A 21,027-nucleotide genomic window follows, 5' to 3' on the forward strand; every position below is an offset into this window, starting at 1 on the left:
ACTGTGGAACTCCTCACCCGGGGATGTTGTGAAGGCCAAAAGTATAACTGGGTTTACAAAAATTAGGTAAGTTCCTGGAGGACAGGTCCAACAATGGCTATTAGCCAAGATGATCAAGGAAGCAACCTCATGCTCCAGGTGTCCCTAAGCCTCAGACTTTCAGAAGATGGGACAGGACTACAAGGGATAGCTCACTTGAAATTGCCTTGTTTTGTCCATTCTTCTGAAGCATCTGGCATTGGCCACTGTCAGAAGACCAGATTCTGGAATAGATGGACCATTGGTCTAACCCAGTATGGCCGTTCTTATGCTCTAAAAAGCAGAGTAGGGGATTCTGAGATCTATCCCTGTTGTTGCCATGAATATCTGAATATTTGATCTATAAGCCTATCCAAACTCTCCTCATCCTGGAAAAGTTCTGCGTTGAAAAAAAAATCAGTTTTACTATATGTTGCCTTTAATTTTTCTCTCAGAGGGCGAGGTAACTTTTACATCTTCCAGTGCAGGCTTTAGAATATAATGACAGAATCCTTTCGTCATGGTGAAGTATTGGTAATTTAGTTCCTAGCTCTTGTATTCTTCTCATGTCCTGTTGTGCTCAATATTCTGGATGGCTCAGAAGCTGCAGTATAAATCCTTGACTTGGCAACAGAAGTTCCATCCAATTATCTCACTGACTAGTCTTTATTACACTTCATCTACTTTTCTGATTTCATTTCAGATTTGCTATCATCTGTTCCACAAGTGGTAAGGACAGGCATAGGTGTTTGTAGATACAGATATATGTGTTCATATGTATACATATTAAATATGTACACAGCTATGCTTTACTGTGAAGTACAAAGCCCACTTGTCATCCTCTGCGGGAGTGGGCTGCCACTGCTTTTTCCATCGCACCCACTCTCAAGGTGCCTCAAAGAAACAAACAAACAGAAATAAATGGATTCAGAAAGCATGCATTCCTGCAATTGTTCAGAAGTGAACCGGTTGACTTGACAAGTTCAATTTTGAAAGCAATCTTTTTCGGTGAACGGAAAGATAACGAGTGAGAAATCCAGCACGGGAAACAAAGGAGACTCAATTTACCAACTGTCAGACATGTGGCATTAACTTTGAGCAAAAGGAACACCAAATTCTGTGATGCTTGAGACTTCAGTGGATCCCAGAAGTGAGATACACGTGTTGGAAGGAGGAAGAGGAGGGGCCCTTGGGCTGCTAGATTTTGTTTAGCTCCTTTAAAAAAAATTTCTCCATTAAGGGGACTTTTCTTGCATGGAGGGAAAGCTCACAGCATAGACATAGGAACAAACAAGTTAAAAAGGATGGGGAGCAATGAACCTTAATGGAAGAAATTCTCTTTCTCTCCTGTTAAAACCTCCTACTGGATTGAAGGCCCATTTCGCTCCAAGTGCTGTTCCTTTCAGAGAAAGTTACGCTTGCTGATTCCTTCCAGTCTTGTTTGGAGGAAGAAGAGGGAAATGATGGGGAATGGACATGGTTCCCATTTACAGTTCTGCTCCTTTTACCTGTTCTTGATTATTACAATTCAAAATGGCATTTCCCTTAAGAAAAGCTGGCAAAGTTTACAAACTATGGAAAAAAAAAAAAGAAGAAGATGGACTACCCACTGGCTTGTGTACAGATTTGGCTGTGCATAGCAACTGTTCAGCCACACCATGCCATATGCCATTTGTGACAAAGTTCCAAGCCTGTAATTGTGGGTCCCGCGCTTCCTGGCGGATCCAGGGGCCTCAGATACTCACTAAGGCCCCAGTGTGACCTTCCTTTAACAGTGTAGTGGCCAGTGTCACAGCCTATTGAGTTACTTTCATCACAGGCCAGTATGGGAGATGGAAAGGGAAAATACCCCACAGTCTTTGTGGCTCCACAGAGCTCAGTAGGCACAGTTTGCCCTCCTGAATGGACCGAGTCTTGCTTCCCCTCTCAAGGGGATTTCTGTAGAGTATTGGGGCAGGGGAACCCGGGCCTGTCCTCTACTCTGGGTTCCAGCCCAGGGACCCTAAGGGTAGCAGCTGTTGGTGGCTTTCCCTCCACTGCTAAATGCTGCTTTGATTCCCTGGGCCGCTTCCCCCGTGGTCCCCTCTTCCTAGCTTCACCCTTACCTCAGGATACAGCAATGCTTCCTCCTCCAGCTCCTTTAACCTGGGCTCTCCTGAGGGAACTGGAAAGGAGAGCTTTTAAGCAGTCTGAGTGAGACCTTGATTGATTCCACCTGTCTCCATTAGCCTAAGACCTTAACTGGTTAATTGGCATCAGGTGTCTTGATTGGCCTGGAGTAGCCTTTGTTTGGCTATCCAGGGAACCAGGGACCTGCTCATCCTGAGGCTGATATACCTGCCTTCCACCACTCTCTTATATACCTGGTGGGCCAGCCTCTATTCCACCTTAGTGCCGAGGCCCGCCGGGGATATCAGTTGGCGGCTCCTTCACGGGGCCGTGAGCACGGGCGTGTATTTGGCGCGGTTCACCTCCATTCCGGACACCTGCCCCTTTTGCGGCGTGAGGGAAACCCTGGCGCACGTTTATCTGGAGTGCGCCAGGTTGCAGCCCCTATTCCGGCTCCTCACCAATCTTTTGTTACGGTTTTGGTTGCACTTTTCTCCTCACCTTCTCATCTACGCACTCCCTGTCCGTGGCCCCACTAAGTCGCGGGACCTCCTGGTCAACCTCCTCCTGGCCCTGGCTAAAGCGGCCATCTATAAAACCAGGGTGAGGAGGTTGGCCGATGGAGTCTCCTGCGACTGCGGGGCCTATTTCCGATCCTCTGTCCGTTCACGTCTCCGAGCGGAGTTCCTCTGGGCGGCGTCCACCGACTCCCTTGACGCCTTTGAGGAGCGGTGGGCGCTGTCCGGGGTTCTCTGTTCGGTGTCCCCGTCCGGTTCTCTTCGTTTGACCCTTTGACCGCACTCCCGTCCCTGTTTTTCATTAGTTGTCCCCCGTAATTAGTTGGCTCTCCAGGCCCTGTGGATCTCCCCCTTAGGCTGGGGGGGGCTCCTTTCGTAGTGGACGAGCTCCGCCCGCCCACTTCCTGGATCCCAATAGGACCACTCTCTTATATACCTGGTGGGCCAGCCTCTATTCCACCTTAGTGCCGAGGCCCGCCGGGGATATCAGTTGGCGGCTCCTTCACGGGGCCGTGAGCACGGGCGTGTATTTGGCGCGGTTCACCTCCATTCCGGACACCTGCCCCTTTTGCGGCGTGAGGGAAACCCTGGCGCACGTTTATCTGGAGTGCGCCAGGTTGCAGCCCCTATTCCGGCTCCTCACCAATCTTTTGTTACGGTTTTGGTTGCACTTTTCTCCTCACCTTCTCATCTACGCACTCCCTGTCCGTGGCCCCACTAAGTCGCGGGACCTCCTGGTCAACCTCCTCCTGGCCCTGGCTAAAGCGGCCATCTATAAAACCAGGGTGAGGAGGTTGGCCGATGGAGTCTCCTGCGACTGCGGGGCCTATTTCCGATCCTCTGTCCGTTCACGTCTCCGAGCGGAGTTCCTCTGGGCGGCGTCCACCGACTCCCTTGACGCCTTTGAGGAGCGGTGGGCGCTGTCCGGGGTTCTCTGTTCGGTGTCCCCGTCCGGTTCTCTTCGTTTGACCCTTTGACCGCACTCCCGTCCCTGTTTTTCATTAGTTGTCCCCCGTAATTAGTTGGCTCTCCAGGCCCTGTGGATCTCCCCCTTAGGCTGGGGGGGGCTCCTTTCGTAGTGGACGAGCTCCGCCCGCCCACTTCCTGGATCCCAATAGGACCACTCTCTTATATACCTGGTGGGCCAGCCTCTATTCCACCTTAGTGCCGAGGCCCGCCGGGGATATCAGTTGGCGGCTCCTTCACGGGGCCGTGAGCACGGGCGTGTATTTGGCGCGGTTCACCCCGATTCCGGACACCTGCCCCTTTTGCGGCGTGAGGGAAACCCTGGCGCACGTCTATCTGGAGTGCGCCAGGTTGCAGCCCCTATTCTGGCTCCTCACCAATCTTTTGTTACGGTTTTGGTTGCACTTTTCTCCTCACCTTCTCATCTACGCACTCCCTGTCCGTGGCCCCACTAAGTCGCGGGACCTCCTGGTCAACCTCCTCCTGGCCCTGGCTAAAGCGGCCATCTATAAAACCAGGGTGAGGAGGTTGGCCGATGGAGTCTCCTGCGACTGCGGGGCCTATTTCCGATCCTCTGTCCGTTCACGTCTCCGAGCGGAGTTCCTCTGGGCGGCGTCCACCGACTCCCTTGACGCCTTTGAGGAGCGGTGGGCGCTGTCCGGGGTTCTCTGTTCGGTGTCCCCGTCCGGTTCTCTTCGTTTGACCCTTTGACCGCACTCCCGTCCCTGTTTTTCATTAGTTGTCCCCCGTAATTAGTTGGCTCTCCAGGCCCTGTGGATCTCCCCCTTAGGCTGGGGGGGGGCTCCTTTCGTAGTGGACGAGCTCCGCCCGCCCACTTCCTGGATCCCAATAGGACCACTCTCTTATATACCTGGTGGGCCAGCCTCTATTCCACCTTAGTGCCGAGGCCCGCCGGGGATATCAGTTGGCGGCTCCTTCACGGGGCCGTGAGCACGGGCGTGTATTTGGCGCGGTTCACCTCCATTCCGGACACCTGCCCCTTTTGCGGCGTGAGGGAAACCCTGGCGCACGTTTATCTGGAGTGCGCCAGGTTGCAGCCCCTATTCCGGCTCCTCACCAATCTTTTGTTACGGTTTTGGTTGCACTTTTCTCCTCACCTTCTCATCTACGCACTCCCTGTCCGTGGCCCCACTAAGTCGCGGGACCTCCTGGTCAACCTCCTCCTGGCCCTGGCTAAAGCGGCCATCTATAAAACCAGGGTGAGGAGGTTGGCCGATGGAGTCTCCTGCGACTGCGGGGCCTATTTCCGATCCTCTGTCCGTTCACGTCTCCGAGCGGAGTTCCTCTGGGCGGCGTCCACCGACTCCCTTGACGCCTTTGAGGAGCGGTGGGCGCTGTCCGGGGTTCTCTGTTCGGTGTCCCCGTCCGGTTCTCTTCGTTTGACCCTTTGACCGCACTCCCGTCCCTGTTTTTCATTAGTTGTCCCCCGTAATTAGTTGGCTCTCCAGGCCCTGTGGATCTCCCCCTTAGGCTGGGGGGGGCTCCTTTCGTAGTGGACGAGCTCCGCCCGCCCACTTCCTGGATCCCAATAGGACCACTCTCTTATATACCTGGTGGGCCAGCCTCTATTCCACCTTAGTGCCGAGGCCCGCCGGGGATATCAGTTGGCGGCTCCTTCACGGGGCCGTGAGCACGGGCGTGTATTTGGCGCGGTTCACCTCCATTCCGGACACCTGCCCCTTTTGCGGCGTGAGGGAAACCCTGGCGCACGTTTATCTGGAGTGCGCCAGGTTGCAGCCCCTATTCCGGCTCCTCACCAATCTTTTGTTACGGTTTTGGTTGCACTTTTCTCCTCACCTTCTCATCTACGCACTCCCTGTCCGTGGCCCCACTAAGTCGCGGGACCTCCTGGTCAACCTCCTCCTGGCCCTGGCTAAAGCGGCCATCTATAAAACCAGGGTGAGGAGGTTGGCCGATGGAGTCTCCTGCGACTGCGGGGCCTATTTCCGATCCTCTGTCCGTTCACGTCTCCGAGCGGAGTTCCTCTGGGCGGCGTCCACCGACTCCCTTGACGCCTTTGAGGAGCGGTGGGCGCTGTCCGGGGTTCTCTGCTCGGTGTCCCCGTCCGGTTCCCTTCGTTTGACCCTTTGACCGCACTCCCGTCCCTGTTTTTCATTAGTTGTCCCCCGTAATTAGTTGGCTCTCCAGGCCCTGTGGATCTCCCCCTTAGGCTGGGGGGGGCTCCTTTCGTAGTGGACGAGCTCCGCCCGCCCACTTCCTGGATCCCAATAGGACCACTCTCTTATATACCTGGTGGGCCAGCCTCTATTCCACCTTAGTGCCGAGGCCCGCCGGGGATATCAGTTGGCGGCTCCTTCACGGGGCCGTGAGCACGGGCGTGTATTTGGCGCGGTTCACCTCCATTCCGGACACCTGCCCCTTTTGCGGCGTGAGGGAAACCCTGGCGCACGTTTATCTGGAGTGCGCCAGGTTGCAGCCCCTATTCCGGCTCCTCACCAATCTTTTGTTACGGTTTTGGTTGCACTTTTCTCCTCACCTTCTCATCTACGCACTCCCTGTCCGTGGCCCCACTAAGTCGCGGGACCTCCTGGTCAACCTCCTCCTGGCCCTGGCTAAAGCGGCCATCTATAAAACCAGGGTGAGGAGGTTGGCCGATGGAGTCTCCTGCGACTGCGGGGCCTATTTCCGATCCTCTGTCCGTTCACGTCTCCGAGCGGAGTTCCTCTGGGCGGCGTCCACCGACTCCCTTGACGCCTTTGAGGAGCGGTGGGCGCTGTCCGGGGTTCTCTGCTCGGTGTCCCCGTCCGGTTCCCTTCGTTTGACCCTTTGACCGCACTCCCGTCCCTGTTTTTCATTAGTTGTCCCCCGTAATTAGTTGGCTCTCCAGGCCCTGTGGATCTCCCCCTTAGGCTGGGGGGGGCTCCTTTCGTAGTGGACGAGCTCCGCCCGCCCACTTCCTGGATCCCAATAGGACCACTCTCTTATATACCTGGTGGGCCAGCCTCTATTCCACCTTAGTGCCGAGGCCCGCCGGGGATATCAGTTGGCGGCTCCTTCACGGGGCCGTGAGCACGGGCGTGTATTTGGCGCGGTTCACCTCCATTCCGGACACCTGCCCCTTTTGCGGCGTGAGGGAAACCCTGGCGCACGTTTATCTGGAGTGCGCCAGGTTGCAGCCCCTATTCCGGCTCCTCACCAATCTTTTGTTACGGTTTTGGTTGCACTTTTCTCCTCACCTTCTCATCTACGCACTCCCTGTCCGTGGCCCCACTAAGTCGCGGGACCTCCTGGTCAACCTCCTCCTGGCCCTGGCTAAAGCGGCCATCTATAAAACCAGGGTGAGGAGGTTGGCCGATGGAGTCTCCTGCGACTGCGGGGCCTATTTCCGCTCCTCTGTCCGTTCACGCCTCCGAGCGGAGTTCCTCTGGGCGGCGTCCACCGACTCCCTTGACGCCTTTGCGGAGCGGTGGGCGCTGTCCGGGGTTCTCTGCTCGGTGTCCCCGTCCGGTGCCCTTTGTTTGACCCTTTGACGGCACTCCCGTCCCTGTTTTTCATGAGTTGTCCCCCGTAATTAGTTGGCTCTCCAGGCCCTGTGGATCTCCCCCTTAGGCTGGGGGGGGATCCTTTCGTTGTGGACGAGCTCCGCCCGCCCACTTCCTGGATCCCAACAGGACCACTCTCTTATATGCTTCTGGTCTGACTCTTCACACATTGTAAATCCATGCCCGCCTCAGTTGTTTGCTGGTGGCTTCTCAGATTTACACCAAGTCACTTCCAAAACTACCCACTGGCTTATGAATCTGGGACCAACGCGGCTACAACGGCACTACATACATGATCTGGATTTGGTCATTTGAATGTTTCTAATCTCCTCGCTTGTCATACGACAGAAGCAGCAGCAGCAGCATGACAGACTCAATAGCCGCCGAAGTTTACAGAGCACTCTTTGGGAATACAGGTGCGTGTTTTCCGTTAACTCCAGTGGGAGATTATGCCACAAATAGCTCTACCAAAAACGGTAATTCTGCTGGTTACTTCCTTTGTGGCACAACTTCTGTGGACAGCTATATGGAGAAGTAATAGATTTACATGCAAAGGACTAGATCCTCAGCTGCTGTAAATAGGCATAGCTCCATTGAAGTCAGTGGTTGTATGGAAATTTATACCAGCTGAGGATCTGGCCCAAGAACTCTAAGAGGTGGAATATTACTGTTCGGGTTATAAAGAAAGGGTTCCCTCTATATATGGTACAGATATTTTTGATTGCACTCCAATATTACTTTGAAAATGACATTTCCAAAAATTAGGTTTTATTTGTTTTTAAATGGGAGAGGAGAAGAGGCATCAAATGAAAGCTTAGATTTGACCAAAATTGAAAGCTTAGGTCTCTGTTCTCAACAGGAGATGCTTCCTACTCACTGTGAGTAAATGTATTTTTCAGGCCCTGCCCTGCATGTTGGAAACCTTGAGACAACATCATTTGGATGTGGGTGACACTAAGAAAGTGAAATGGGACCTTAAACAACAAGGGAAATTGACCAGAGTAAGTTCTGCCCTAATTGAGCGATGTGCAAGGAGGAAATGGCATGTTGCTTGGTGAAAAGTAAGACCCTGATCCTGCGAATTGTCCATGGATCTCCTCACCAACAGAGATCAGTCCTTAGATATTATAACTTTTGTATCAGATTAAATCTTATGGATTTTTATTCATGCTTAGTAATTAACAACAACAGCAACATAAGATTGTGCCTCATATCAGCATTTCCAGTTTTGGTGTGGCAATAGGAAGTATAGAACCATTTTGTCAGATGCACGTTAGAGACATGGCATGTAGAGAAGAAGAGGAGAATTATTAATTTGTAATATACAGAGAGTGGCTTGGAGAGGATTCTCTGATGTGGTTTACAAACAGTAGTGTGCTGGCCTTCCGATGGAGGCAGAAATGCATTTACAGGGCAGGAGCAGCCAGAGCAAATCAATAGCAAATTCACGGCAAGATGAAAAAATGAAGTGTTAAAATGGTTAGGGTTTCTGCCTGCCTCTCAGAGTAGGTCTGAGTTGAAGACTGTGATAAGCGTAAGTACTGGGGAGGTATTTGGACTAGTGCTAGTAATTCATAGTGGCACTCTGAAGAGCAGCTCCTCTAATGTGGTATTGAAATTTGCATATGATGCTGCTGAGAACAATCGTGTGTTGGGAAGGAAATGGACTGTAGGAGAGGTGAGGAGTGTAGCTAAATAAATAAGAGACTCTTCTGGCGCACGCTGTCTTTTCTCTCTGAGATCCTAAAGACAGACTGGGTACTTGAAATGTAATTGGGGTGATAACAGGCCAAATTCTTAGCCTTACAATAAGGGGTTTTTTTCTTGTAGCAGGTCCATGCCATCCAGTATCGGGGCAAAACTCATCATTATTCTGTGTTTGTACAGTGCTTAGCACAATGAGGCCCTGGTCCATGATTGAGGCTTCTAGGTGCTACCATAATACAAATTATTATTATATATAATAATATATAATAATATATAATATAATAATAATAATAATAATAATTAATAATGTTTTGTGATGCCACATACAAATCTCTCTACTTCGGCTCTGCCAGGACTAACATTTCCTGAAGTCTTGATTTGAAATGATTCTTTTCACAATAGCACCTTGAGGTCCCAGCCAAGATCAGGGCCCCATTGTGCTAAGTGATGTAAGGGATAGTCCCTGCCCCAAAGAGCTTACAGACTAAATAAGTGAAGGCAAAGTTTTCCAAAGCACTTGAGTTACTTAGGAGCCCAGGTCCCACTCACCTTCATGTACCTAAGTCACTTTTGAAAATGGGACTTAGGCTCTTAAGTCACTAGGTGCTTTTGAAAATTTTACCTTAAATTTAGGAGAGTCAAAAGTTGGAAACAGAAGCATAGAGAAGAGAAGTGATTTGCTCAGGTCACACAGCCGGAGAGCAGATGAGCCAGGAAAAGAAGAACCCAGGTCTCATGGGGTGCAGTCTAATGCCCTAACCACTCGGTTATGCTGTCTCTCTGTAGCATTACCCACAATTCCTTTGCGCAGTCAGGCACCTGATTCAGTGCTGCACACATGTGAGAGGATTTAAGAAGCTAGGAAGCAGATTTCTTAAATAAGGAGCAGACACTGTACTTGTATCTATGACATTGTAAGTGTGAGGCTTTTTCACCACTCTTACTTTGCATTTGTCATACAAGTGCGGTAATTTCATGATCTAAAAGATGTAGGAGGTTTGTGTATGTAGATACCTTAGCTCGGTAGCAAGTGGCACATAGGTTCAATGGAGAATGTGGTATGATGACTTTGTGAGAGGAGAAAAAAATGCAAATCAAATGGTGGGAGGATGTCAGTGATATATATGGCCAGTGAACCAGTACAATAGCTTTTTCAAACTTAAGATACCCACAGCCAGTCTATGTACTACATAAATCCCCTAGAATACAGTCCCTGATCCAAAAACTTCTTTCAATGTAGTGGCCTAACCCTGCAAACTCTTAAGTATACTTCCAAGTATCAGGGCTTCTTTTAAAGTTCAGTCCTAAAACTGAATTTCCCGGATATCTATTATTTGTGAAATTGTGTTGTGTTGCTCTTTTCAGTAACTACTACATTATTGTATTTGGGTTTTGTTTTGTTTTTTACACACTCAAATTACTGTGAAAGAACAGCGAAAGTGTGATGTCTGTACTTGGATCCTGCTAGAGTGCAATACAGGTTATATGAAAGATTGTGGTTCCTGGGAGGAGGGGTGTGTGTGATCCATTTTCAATGTTGTGTTGTGCAGTAAAAGTTCCAGATCAGCCATCATGCTTTGTCCTCCCCCCACCCCAGCCCCATTTTCATTTCATTCATTCATTCATTTATTTTAATATCTGTTTTGAGAGCCCATTGCTCGTGCAGCCCCATGTCACAGCCATCTATTTAAAAAAAGAGTGCTTTTACTGCAGTGGCAAAGGAAGAGATGTGGAATCTGATGGAGTAGGGTTGAAGTGTGAAAACACCTCCATGCCTCATAAACCCAGGTTTATTATTAGCTGGCTGAGTTAGATCACAAGGTGTCAGCTGGGGAACTGGAGAGTCATTACACCTTAATTCCTCTTTGCATTCTCCCCCAGAGAAAAGAGAAAAACCTGGTCAGCAGTTTTGTTAAATTGTTTTTTAAATAAAGGAAACACACCGAGAGATTGAGAGTGTGCATTTTCAGGATTATTCTCAGAAATAAATTGTAATGTATGCAGCTCAGTTAATCAGTATTTTTACGTCTAACCACATTATAAAAGTAAAAAGCCCAGCACAGAAATCAAGATAGATTAGTACAAAGTCATTAGTGAGGTGAGAAGGACACCTGTTTAATATAAATTGGCTCAATATCAGCAGTTTTATGGCTTCCAGACCAAAGAATCTTCTTCTTCTTTATTTATTATTAAATGAACATGGAGGGTGTATGGCAATTTTGACATTGTATCATGAAATATAATTCCTAGACTTCTAACCTTGCCTGTGAAGGGGGGAAAAATATCCAGCCAGATTTATGGGAAAAATGCCTAAAGCTGTGGGTGACATTAGCAATGAAAATGTCAAGCTCAGAAGTGTCATACATAAGTGTGCTGTAATTTCACTGTATTTAATGTTATGGGACAATAACCAGGAGATGGGCACTCAGCCATTTGCAACACGGCATTTGTGACAGCGTTGAAGTTTGATGTTTATAGAGAACAAAGCCCGCAGCTGTGTCATCTCTGTGATCCTTGGTCCTCTTTCCTCGCTCTGCAGGAGTGAATGGGATTTATTCCTATTCTGCAAAGAAGAGTAGGGCCCCCAGGATCATCTAAGGTGGGAATTCTCAGTGGAAAAAATGAATTTGATGGTTTCAGCTTGGTTCCACTTATAAGAGATGTTCCTAGCACTTCTGTTTAGTTACCTGCCGGATAATCTCTTTCATGTTCCTCTTTTCAAGGGATAGTGCTGATTTTATCCCCAACGTAATCTGCGTTCCCTGCAGAAGTGTTGTGTCCCTCCACTTTTATTATTGACTGTTATTTACATCAGAAATGAAATCTGATGACACTGCAGCTACAGGAAGTGTGTTTTACACTAAAGGAAAGAATCCCACAGCATTCCTGCATGAATTATTATTTTGTGTTGCCCATTTTGGTGCTTCATTCCTCATTTGAGTCCCACTCTTAGGTCTTGGCAAGCTGAAAGGTATGCTACTAAATACCCCTGTTAATATGCAGCTGATCAACAATAATTGATGAGCCAAATAAACCTCCATTTCCCCTTACAAGAACCTTTCCTGTTCCTGAGCAAAGCTTGGAATAGCTAGCATGAAGAAAGCCATCATAGAATCCATCCTACATTTTATATAAGACCATGGTTGGGACTGGCCACTTCAGCAATTTTACTTTGAGCATTACCTCCAGCAAAGCTGGGTATACTCAGTAAAACTTCTAGTCCTTTGTTTTTAACACGGAGGGCCAGACCTTCAGGTGGTGTAAACTGGTGTAGCTCCATTGAAGTCAGTGAAGTTAGACTGTATAACTATTGTGGGAAGGTTTATGCCTTGTTTGGTTTAATATTTTTCGTTCAGGTGGCTTGCTGAGTCACCACTAGATTTGTTTTTATTTCTGCTTTAATATTTGCACACTGTTTCAGTTCTGTTTATTCATTAAACACAAATAAAAGCCAGGAGCTCAGTTCTAAGGAGCAATTTTCCTGATGCAGTAGTGAGCACATTTTATGGAGGGGGCAACAAACCTTTGAAACAGCTTTCAGTTTCAAGCTGCCCAGGAATTATCCTTTAAAGATGTTTAAAAAAAAAAAGAGAGAGAAAGAGAGAGAAATGTTGTGACATTTCCCAGTGGGTATCTGTGGAAACTCAGAGAAATGTGTGAATTATTTTTTATGAAAAGCATTTGTGCCTCAGTTTGCCTGTGTGATATTATCCTGCCTGACTGCCAGGAGTTAAATCAGAGGAGGCTGTAGGGAGGAAAACAAACAGGAAATGAAAGAATGGCAAAGATAAGACACCTGGAGTAAATCCTTTCAAAGTGGTTAAGATAACAATGGCTGGGCCATCAGTTGGGAAGGTGCTGGTTTCCAGGTGCCAGGCAGAGTTACACAGTTGGGGTGCCAAGGCTGCAAATCTGGAGATAGAAAAGCCATACGCTATTGAAGAGCCCCATAGAACCTGGAAGGGGGAGTGGGTTGTCAGCAGCTGCCCAGGAGGTGAAATCTCTAACAGAGAACATGCGGCAGCAACTCTTTCTGTCTTTTGCAACCAGAAATGGGAGATAACTGAGGTGAATCCAACTTACCAAAGCTTGCAAGGAAGGATTAATGTTTGTGTAAGGAGAACTATTCATACTGGGCTGTATTGTTTTTAGCCGCCTCTCTGCATGCTACATATCCTTTGGGTGAAAAAATAATGCTTTCTTTTGAAGAAGCTGTTTGTGAGTCACTGAAACAGCTCTCTGGTCACAAGACTCCAGAGGAAAAGGGCTTACAGGTGCTAAACCTAGTTGTGCTGTCATAGTAACATGGTTGGTAAACAGGGGGGCTGCCACCCAGAGATCCGGTGTAAGGGTGGTGGGACTGGGAGGTTTGAGAGAGGTGCAGGAAGTCAGGCCTTTGGGGTTGTCATAAATATAAAGGGAAGGGTAAACACCTTTAAATCCCTCCTGGCCAGAGGAAAAACCCTTTCACCTGTAAAGGGTAAGAAGCTAAGACAACCTCACTGGCACCTGACCAAAATGACCAATGAGGAGACAAGATACTTTCAAAGCTGGAGTGGGGGAAAAAAAGGGTTCTCTCGGTCTGTGTGTTGCTTTTGCTGGGACCAGAGCAGGAATGCAGGTCAGAACTCCTGTAAAGGGTTAATAAGCAATCTAGTTAGATATGCATTAGATTCTGTTTTGTTTAAATGGCTGATAAAATAAGTTGTGCTGAATGGAATGTATATTCCTGTTTTTGTGTCTTTTTGTAACTTAAGGTTTTGCCTAGAGGGATTCTCTATGTTTTGAATCTGATTACCCTGTAAGGTAGTTACCATCCTGATTTTACAGAGGTGATTCTTTTACTTTTTCTTTAATTAAAGTTCTTCTTTTAAGAACCTGATTGCTTTTTTATTGTTCTTAAGACCCTAGGGTTTGGGTCTGTATTCACCTATGCAAATTGGTGAAGAGTTTTATCAAGCCTTCCCCAGGAAAGGGGGTGAAGGGCTTGGGGGAATTTTAGGGGGAAAGACATTTCCAAGCGGGCTCTTTCCCTGTTTTTTTTGTTAGACGCTTGGTGGTGGCAGCAAAAAAGTCCAGGGGCAAAGGGTAAAATAGTTTGTACCTTGGGGAAGTTTTAACCTAAGCTGGTAAACATAAGCTTAGGGGGTTTTTCATGCAGGTCCCCACATCTGTACCCTAGAGTTCAGAGTGGGGAAGGAACCTTGACGGGGTGCACTCAGGAGGGACTGAAAGAGGTCTAACATACAACTTGCCTGGTAGTTGTAACAGAGTCTAAATCCTGTTTTCAAAGGGACTCGGACAGAGTTACAAAGGTATTTATCTGCCAAAATATGCAGATAGAGGCCTAATGCTATTTGCAAAAGCAATTAACTAAGTTCAGCGCCAAATTCCCATTGGCAGTTAGGCGCCTAACATGCTTACGTGCTTTTGAAAATCCCCTAGGCATCTACCTGTGTGTGGGTACCTAAATACCTTTGTCAGTCTGGCTCTTAGGCATTTAAGAGCCCAAATCTTATTGAAAGTCAGTGTGGCTTAGGATCCTAAGTACCTAAGGCCAAGATTTCTAAAAGAGACTAACGATCTGACTGCCTAGCTTGGGGCACCTGAAAGGGATCTGATTTTCAGAGGTGGTAAAGAGCACTTCCTGAAAATCAGACCTCTTCAAAGTATCTCAAGTTGAGAATCAAAATTTGAGACACCCAAAATCACCAGTCATTTCTAAAAATCTGGATCTAAGTCCGTTTTGAAAATGAGGGCTTTTGCACCTAAATCACTCAGGTGCTGTTGAAAATTTCACCCAGTTGGAAGCAGAATTAGGCTCAATCAGAATTCCCATGGACTTCAAGAGCAGCAGGATTGGTTTCACTGAAGATGAGATGCGGATGAGATTTCCTCATACCTCTCCCTCTAAATCACAGGGATTTCATTACATGAAACCAAATGTGTTTGATTTTTTTTTAAATGGACTTTGAGGGTGTTTTCTTCTTTGTTTTGAGCTCAAAATATGCAGCATAACCACTAAAAAGGAAAAAAAAAAGTAGGATAATGTAAATGAGGGAGCCCTCCCCCAAAGAGCCTTTTGTAGCCAGCTCATATAAGCATTAAAAGAAGAAATAAAGCAGATTTCAGAGGTTCACTAGAGCATCCAGCAATGAAAACCAGTCAGACTGAACCAGGCTCCGAATATAAAAACAAACTATCAAATTTTACTGGGAACTAAAACGGAAGCTGCAACATTGACAGAAAGAGAGTATGAGAATGAGCGAGCAGATTAATGGGAACATTTTTAATGTGATTTTTTGTGTGTGCATGTGCTTTCATTACAAGGGTAAATCTACTCTATAAAAATTAAATTTATATTGATCGGTAGTAGTCCAGTCACTTACTACATAGTGGGAGTGTTGTTTAAGTGGTTAAAAGCAGAGGACAGGAAGCCAGTGTTGTTGTTCTTATTCCCAATCCGACCTGCAAGTCATTTAACCTTTTTGTTAGTTCTAAATGATACTTATCTGTAAAATGGTGATAATACTTAATTAGGGCCTCATCTAAAGCCCATTGGCATCAGTGAAAAGACTCCATTGGCTTCAACAGGCTTTGAATCTGGCCCTAACCTCACAGGATGGTTATGAGGATTGATTAATTAACATCTGTAAGATGTGCTGTGAGATATTCAGATGAATAGTGCTACATATAGACATATAATGTATTATTTTGTTTGTTGTTTACTGTATGGAGAGCCTAGATTCTTTACCTTGGCTACTACAGGAGACAGACTTCTTTAACAAATCCATTTGATTTCCTGGCAGAAGTTAGCATTGTAAAATACACGCAAAGTTGCCCAAGGGAATTTTGTATGCAATTCCCATTGAAATTAGTGTGAGTTGTGTGTTGAAAACCTAAGCCAATACGTATATAGCATACACACATGGAAAAATTTTTTGCACTGCCTTGTTCTGGACAGTAATGCACACTGACATTCTGCACAACAAATCTCAGTATATCCCTTTGCAATTACGTATTTAGGGACATATCTCCCACACAATAAAAACACAACTCTTACACAGCAACAAAAAACAAACCCTCATCTCTTAGCCTGCTTTCCAAGCTGTTGAAAAATGGCAGCAATTTTCCTGGCATATGCTGGAATTCCAACATCACTTCAATGGACTGAAAATCACCAGTAAATTCATCTCTTGCCACTGAGGTTTTTTTTTTTTTGGTCTGTTACTTTGCAATGAGAGAGCTGAATGGAAGTGTGTGGGGGGTGGGCTAGGCCCAGAGGCCCCTTGCTGGAGGCTTCAGGATCTTGCCACACCCTGTCCCAGAGAGGAGCAGAAGAGAAGTCCTTCAAGTAGTCTAAAGTGACTGTAGGGGAGGCAATCAGAGTGGCCAATAAAAGGAGCAGCAGAGACAGAGTTAGTTGCTGCCTGGAGCTGGAAGAGAAAGAATCGTGTTTCTGACTGGCTGAAAGAGCAGCAGGGCCACGGGTAGATCAATGCAGGCAAGGACTGCGGGAGTTAAGAAAAAAGAAAAGGAGCACTTGTGGCACCTTAGAGACTAACAAGTTTATTTGAGCATAAGCTTTTGTGAGCTACAGCTCACTTGGAGCGCCTGGCTGGCTGCTGGGACTGAGCAAGGACTGAGCACAGAGAGGGCTGCAGGAAGACAGAGAGAAAGCCCTGGGTGTATAGCTCCATACCAGGGCCGGAACAAGGGGTTTGTTCTGTTCTACCTACAGACAGCATGTGTGACTTGGGCAGAGGGCTGAGTCACTGAAAACCTGCTGAAGAAACCATTGATCATGGTGTGTGTGTACTTACGAGAGGTGGATGCCACCCTGTTCCACGAACTGACTGATTGCAGGCACACACTCGACCAAGGGGGTGCTTGCGAGAAGCAGGTGCCACCCCATTACAGGAAGCTTCCCATTGTTTCTTGGTTTGAATTAAGTAATAGTTTAGTACCCACTGTTTTGATTGCAATGATGAGATATTCACCCCCCAGCATCTAACAGAAGCTGAAGTCAGTTTGATCTCTTCCCCCAAATGTAACTTTTAAATTTTAAACCATAGGCTTTGGTTACTCCTTTGAATTTGAATTACTCCTGATCTTTTTCAGCTTACACAGAAATGTGTTACCCTGGGCCTAAATGTATAAAAATGACTCGTGATCTTTAGTCCCTCCATTTTTGGACACCCAACTTGAGACACCTTAAAGGGGTCTGACTTTCAGAGGGCGAATATGCCATAACTTTCTGAAAAACAGGCTATATTTTAAGGTATCTCCAGCTGATCTCTCAAAATCACTAGTCCCTCTTGAAAATATAGGGTTTGGTTCTTTGTATCATAACTGTTTCTACAGAATGGTAGTTGAGGTTTTTGGTCCACACGGAAATGTGCGTGAGGCAGTATGGTGGCTGGATGTAAGGTGAGGATAAATGTACAGGCAGGGAATAGAAATTGACAAATATTCAGAGTGAGATTGTTTCTGGAACCTAAACTATGAATTTCCTGATTTTTGTTACAACACTTCTGTTCTTAAACTTTAACCTTAACTTGGTTTTTAAATGTTTGAATTTTTTCCTATAATTACAATGTTCTAATAAAGTTGTTTTACTTGAAATGATGTCTGCTTCCAACATTATCTATAGCTTCATTAATATTCTTGTATTGGAATTTGATAAAAGTCTGTAATAAACAGGGGTTGGTGTTAGCCTTTATTGAGTAATTCTCACAATGCTGACAAATATGGAGCCATTGAGAGCTAAGAATTGTCTTTGTATCATATCATTATTAATGTCTTATTCTTGCATGCACGAAAGATTTGTGTATTTTAAAGTCGATATTTCAATTTCTGTTTTCACATTTTCCATTGCCTGAAACAGTTAAGTAGCACAGTGAACCTTGGACAGGATATTTATTGGCAATATTGGAGAAGTCCTGTAGTTCTGTGTAGATAAACACCATTCCAATTGCCTTTGAATGCCCTCTGTGTGTCAGAGGTAGGTAAATAAACTAACTATATTAATTGCTTCTAAGTCACTTGGGTGCCTCCATTCCATACACTAAAGTTAATGTAGTGTAATCCAATATTCTCTGCAAAATTAAAACTTTCTCCTAGTGCATAGGACTGCCACTATTAGTTCTGAACCTCTAATAATGCATTTAAAGAGGGACGTAATAAACAAAAGGAGGGTCCCCCTGGAACAGTATAATTTCAATTTTCATTGTGCCTTTTTCTGCTGGGGTGGGAGAAAAGGAAATAGTATATGTATGTAAGGAATCACACGGCTAAAGGGAGCGTACAAGATAAGGCAGCGAAACTTCTCTGTTGTGGTAGTTGTTGCTGTTAGGTTTAGGGGAACAGCAAGGAGGAGGATAGATTCCGTCACTGCAGTGATGAACTGAAGTCAGAGGTTGAAATTCCTCCAAACTAGTTGCCCTCGGGTGGGTACTTCTTGAGCAAGTCTCATGTCTGTTTCAGAGTAGCAGCCGTGTTAGTCTGTATCCACAAAAAGAAAAGGAGTACTTGTGGCACCTTAGAGACTAACAAATTTCTTTGAGCATAAACTTTCATGAGCTACAGCTCACTTCATCGGATGTATGCAGTGGAAAATACAGTATGGAGATTTTATATACACCGAGAACATGAAACAATGGGTGTTACACACTGTAAAAAGAGTGATCAGGTAAGGTGAGCTATTACCAGCAGGAGAGCGGGGGGGAAAAAACCTTTGTAGTGATAATCAAGGTGAGCCATTTCCAGCAGTTGACAAGAACATGTGAGGAACAGTAAGGGGGGAAATAAACATGGGGATATAGTTTTACTTTGTGTAATGACACATCCACTCCTAGTCTTTATTCAAGCCTAAATTAATTGTATCCAGTTTGCAAATTAATTCCAATTCAGCAGTCTCTCGTTGGAGTCTGTTTTTGAAGTTTTTTTGTTGAAGAATTGCCACTTTTAGGTCTGTAATCGAGTGCCCAAAGAGACTGAAGTGTTCTCCGACTGGTTTTTGAATGTTATAATTCTTGAAATCTGATTTGTGTCCATTTATTCTTTTACGTAGAGACTGTCCAGTTTGGCCAATGTACATGGCAGAGGGGCATTGTTGACACATGATGGCATATATCACATTGGTAGATGTGCAGGTGAACGAGCCTCTGATAGTGTGGCTGATGTGATTAGGCCCTATGATGGTGTCCCCTGAATAGATATGTGGACACAGTTGGCAACGGGCATTGTTGCAAGGATAGGTTCCTGGGTTAGTGGTTTGGTTTTGTTGTGTGGTGTGTGGTTGTTGGTGAGTATTTGCTTCAAGTTGGGGGGCTGTCTGTAAGCAAGGACTGGCCTGTCTCCCAAGATCTGTGAGAGTGATGGGTCGTCCTTCAGGATAGCTTGTAGATCCTTGATGATGCGTTGGAGAGGTTTTAGTTGGGGGTGAAGGTGATGTCTAGTGGCGTTCTGTTAGTTTTCTTTGTTGGGCGTGTCCTGTAGTAGGTGACTTCTGGGTACTCTTCCGGCTCTGTCAGTCTGTTTCTTCACTTCAGCAGGTGGGTATTGTAGTTGTAAGAACGCTTGATAGAGATCTTGTAGGTGTTTGTCCCTGTCTGAGGGGTTGGAGCAAATGCGGTTGCATCGTAGAGCTTGTCTGTAGACAATGGATTGTGTGGTGTAGTCTGTATGAAAGCTGGAGGCATGTAGGTAGGCATAGTGGTCAGTAGGTTTCCGGTATAGGGTGGTGTTTATGTGGCCATTGCTTATTAGCACTGTAGTGTCCAGGAAGTAGATCTCTTGTGTGGACTGGTCCAGGCTGAGGTTGATGGTGGGATGGAAATTGTTGAAATCATGGTGGAATTCCTCAAGGGCTTCTTTTCCATGGGTCCAAATGATGAAGATGTCATCAATGTAGTGCAAGTAGAGTAGGGGCATGAGGGGACAAGAGCTGAGGAAGCGTTGTTCTAAGTCAGCCATAAAAATGTTGGCATACTGTGGGGCCATGCGGGTACCCATAGCAGTGTTGCTGCTATGGGTACCCACATGTCTGTGTTTGAGCAAGTACCTGCCCAGTGGGGCTCCATGGCTGAGTCATCCTCTCAGGAAGAGGGATAAACAAGGAGAAATGCTGAAGCAGAGGAGGGAGCGGGAAGGAGCATGGAGAAAAAACTGGCAGTGGCGCCTGTTCTGTCCACTTTTCGCTGGGGGAGACCCCACCCTCTTCCCCCTCCTCTTCCCGCCGGGTCACCATCCCCTTGGCTAGGCCAGCTGGGCAGTTGTGGGAGCCCTGTGGACCCTCCACCTGCCCATGGTGTGGGAGGCAGGGGGAAGCAGCACCCAGCCCATGTCCCCACCCCCCTGGGCTTCCCACCTGGCCCAGGGCAGGTGGAGGATCCACGACTCCACACCGGCTCACCACAGCTGCCCACGCAGCTCTCCCCAACCCGGCTCCACCTGGGGGCGGGGGACTTGGAGCTGCAGCCCGGCCATGGTAAGAGCCACGCGGGCAGCTGTGACAAGCTGTGGCACAGACCCTCCACCTGCCCTGGAGGGGGCGGGGACGTGGGCCGGGGGCTGCTCTCGGCGGGCCCCCTGCACCGCGGGCAGGTGGAGGGTCCACCGCCGCTCCCCCCAGCTGCCTGTGCGACTCTTATCATGGCCCAGCTGCGTCTCTGAGGCCTCTCCACCTGCCCTGGGCTGGGCCCCTGCGGGGCAGGGACCCGGGTAGGGAGCTGCTTTCAGTCTCCGCACCCCAGATGGAGGCCGGGCTCCCCGCTCCCTTTCCAGTTTGGCTGGAGGCAGGGGCCTCGGGCAGGACAGCCTGCCTCTCTTGGGAAGGCTCCAACACCCTTGAAAACTGGAGTAAGCAAAGAGACCTCCAAAGGTCTGAATTGTCCCTATCAGGCTCTGTGCCTCTTGTCACTCCTCAGCATGCTGTGTGAATGGGGGCTGTGTGTGTCCCCATCTCTCCCTGCCCCTTTTGGGTGCCAGAGGGCATGAGCAGAGAGCCATCCCCGGGCTTGTGAGAGGGCAGGGACTATGGTTAGGGAACAGCCATTGTGGTGTCATCTGGTGTAAGAATTGCCTGGCCTTAAGGAGAGGAATGGAGTGAGGGAGAGAACAAAACAGCTGATAGGGAGGGTAAAGGGGCAATTGCCCAAGTGGTGGGAGCGGGAGCAAAGAGG

At 47.3% G+C, this 21,027-nt stretch overlaps 1 protein-coding gene across 2 annotated transcripts in view; it reads left to right on the forward strand.

Annotated features, from left to right (window-relative positions):
* Positions 1-21,027, forward strand: part of TSPAN4 (tetraspanin 4) — a 518,538-nt gene that overhangs the window by 123,427 nt on the left and 374,084 nt on the right. Inside the window, exon 3 of one of the 2 annotated variants that reach the window (XM_073347182.1) lies at positions 8,035-8,136. The exons of the other annotated variant lie outside the window; for it this stretch is intronic. Coding sequence (XP_073203283.1) covers positions 8,047-8,136 — 90 coding nt within the window. The 5' untranslated portion in view covers positions 8,035-8,046. The remainder of the gene's footprint in view (positions 1-8,034; positions 8,137-21,027) is intronic. 2 annotated transcript variants of the gene reach the window in all.

Source organism: Lepidochelys kempii, chromosome 6, assembly GCF_965140265.1.
Source record: "Lepidochelys kempii isolate rLepKem1 chromosome 6, rLepKem1.hap2, whole genome shotgun sequence".
In the NCBI taxonomy this organism is placed as follows: Eukaryota; Metazoa; Chordata; order Testudines; family Cheloniidae; genus Lepidochelys; species Lepidochelys kempii.